The sequence below is a fragment of the Oncorhynchus nerka genome, linkage group LG5, assembly GCF_034236695.1.
Source record: "Oncorhynchus nerka isolate Pitt River linkage group LG5, Oner_Uvic_2.0, whole genome shotgun sequence".
Classification (NCBI taxonomy): domain Eukaryota; kingdom Metazoa; phylum Chordata; class Actinopteri; order Salmoniformes; family Salmonidae; genus Oncorhynchus; species Oncorhynchus nerka.
The window spans coordinates 29,220,203-29,222,436 of record NC_088400.1 but is presented as its reverse complement, the minus strand read 5'-3'; the positions used below and the strand labels follow the sequence as shown (position 1 = coordinate 29,222,436).

The following is a 2,234-nucleotide window of genomic DNA, read 5'->3' as shown; positions in this document are numbered from 1 at the left end:
CTATAAACAGCCCCCTAGACCCCATACTATACATCTCCAAAAACAGCCCCTATACCCCATACTATACACCCCCCAAGAAATGTGTCCATTGGTCTCTAGGCCAAGATGATCTTTATTATCAATACTGACCCGGGAGCCTACCACTGAAAAGGAGGGACCAGATTCATATGATTAAATACATGGCTATGGGAGAGACTATCTATCCACCATAGGGGTGTTACGTCAGCAATACTATTGCAATGTGCAGTGCATCTTATTAGAAACATCTGTCTGTCATACTGCACAAACTTGTTCTGTATGACTCAAGCACATCCGATATGACATTTCTTAAAGCAACAGCAACCCAATAGTGAATAGCATAGGGGAAATCCACTTTTCTGAACACTTGAGTGCCTGATTGTTTCTGCGTGCAGCAACGTTATTTCTTGCATTGGCAATAGAACGACAAGTTGCCTTGACTGGCATGTGCTCTACAAACTTCCTATTGGAGTCTTTGTGCTGCTGTCAGTGAGGCCTGTGTGTGGAGGGAGGGAATGAGGCAGTTTTGTCAGTGAGTCACTGAACATTGCATGATAAAAAGAAATAATTATTTCAAAAGAAGGAGAATACCACACCTCTCTAGAGTTCTCTGCTGTCTCTGGTCAGTTCTTCACCACCATGGCATTCTCTGGGACGTATGAGCTTGAAAGTCAAGAGAATTACGATGAGTTTCTGGAGGCAATTGGTAAGTCAAACTCTAAAAGATTTATTTATGTGTTGAACGTGTTTGAGTCAAACTAAAAGGTTTTAATTAGATGTGTATGTCATTAACCTCAATCTTTCCCCCATTAATCTTTCCCACCATGCACTACCGTAGCTCTACCCCTAACCACAACCCTAATTCTCATCCTAACAATGACCCCAAATGTAATCCTAACACCAGCCGCAACTATCAGTCGAATTCTAACCATAACCCATATCTTACCCCTACCCTTACCCTAACCCCAACCTTAACATTTAACCCTTACTGTATCCTCTGTACTTTTCCCTCAGGGTTTGCCAATGCCAAGACTGACTTCAAAGTGATAACAGAAGTGCTTCAGGAGGGGGACGATTTTACCTGGTCACAGATTATTCCCAACTGGACCTTGACTAACAAGTTCACCATCGGAAAGGAGTGTGAGCTAGAGAGCATGCTACGCACCAAGTTCGTGGTGAGTGAATAAGTGAATGAATAAATGAATGAGTGTGCTCTTTAAACTTGTGGAATAGTATTCAAAGAGATACAGCGTATGTACTGTACTTTCCATCTGAATGTGAGTCACGTGGTGAACTCTTTTTGTCCCTCTTAGACCACCGTCACCATGGAAGGAGGCAAGATAATTATTCCGTTCCCCCAGTATCATTTCACTGCGGAGATCAGTGGGGACAAGCTAATCATGGTAGGAGAAAGAAAGAGAGAAAGAAAGAGGAGAGTGATTGAGATATTGAGTGATTAAAGTTAAGAGACTTGTTAGTGAGTGATTAAAGTAAGGAGTCTTGTTAAAACTTATATGTGACATACTGTACAACAGAATTGATATTTTAATTCCAATACTCTGATAAACCCTCTCTCCGTGTTCTTGTCTCCTTTCTCTGTTATACAGCTCTGTACAACCGCTGGGGAGAAGGGTGTGACCCTGAAGAGAATCAACAAGAGGATCTGATATCAAAAATGTAACGTGTTGAGGCAGAGCTCTTCTGTGTGTGCTGTTACTGGAAACTTTGTCCTCACTACCTCGTAAACTACCCGTATGTTACTGTTTCACCTCCACAAACATCTGGATGACTCATACCAGCTGGATCACCCTTCCAGTACATTTCCAGCAGGTCCCCTGTCCATCTTTAATATAAAAAGAGATATACCAAACAATCTATGCAACTTCCTGGTATTCAATGTTTGAAGTGTGTCAATGGAATCCATGAACTACCTTCATGTGAATAAAGTAATGTCTTATTTCTTTGTACCAGCTGATCATGTAAAATAAAAGTAAAATGAACACGCAAGAGAACACCAGACTCATTGCCAAGGCAGCTTTCTTTGTTATAGAATCTTCCTGAGCTTCGCTGTTGCAGTAGAGTAACAGTTGTAGTCTGCCTCCCCCTACTGCTTATTAGGAAACGGTGCAGATGTGATTCTAGCTCAATAAGGCTTAGTGAAGAGACAGGCAGCTTTGGGCCCTCTTGGGGTTTCTCTTCAATGTATGTGGAGCTGT

The 2,234-nt window shown here is 41.9% G+C and overlaps 1 protein-coding gene across 1 annotated transcript; it reads left to right on the top strand.

Moving 5' to 3' along the window:
• The first annotated feature begins 348 nt into the window (after positions 1-348).
• LOC115125037 (gastrotropin-like) lies at positions 349-2,030 on the top strand. Its single transcript, XM_029654537.2, has 4 exons — positions 349-724; positions 1,033-1,193; positions 1,332-1,421; positions 1,626-2,030. Exons 1-4 carry the CDS (start codon positions 658-660, stop codon positions 1,683-1,685), a joined length of 378 nt encoding a protein of 125 aa, XP_029510397.1. The 5' UTR covers positions 349-657; the 3' UTR covers positions 1,686-2,030.
• Positions 2,031-2,234: the final 204 nt, after the last annotated feature.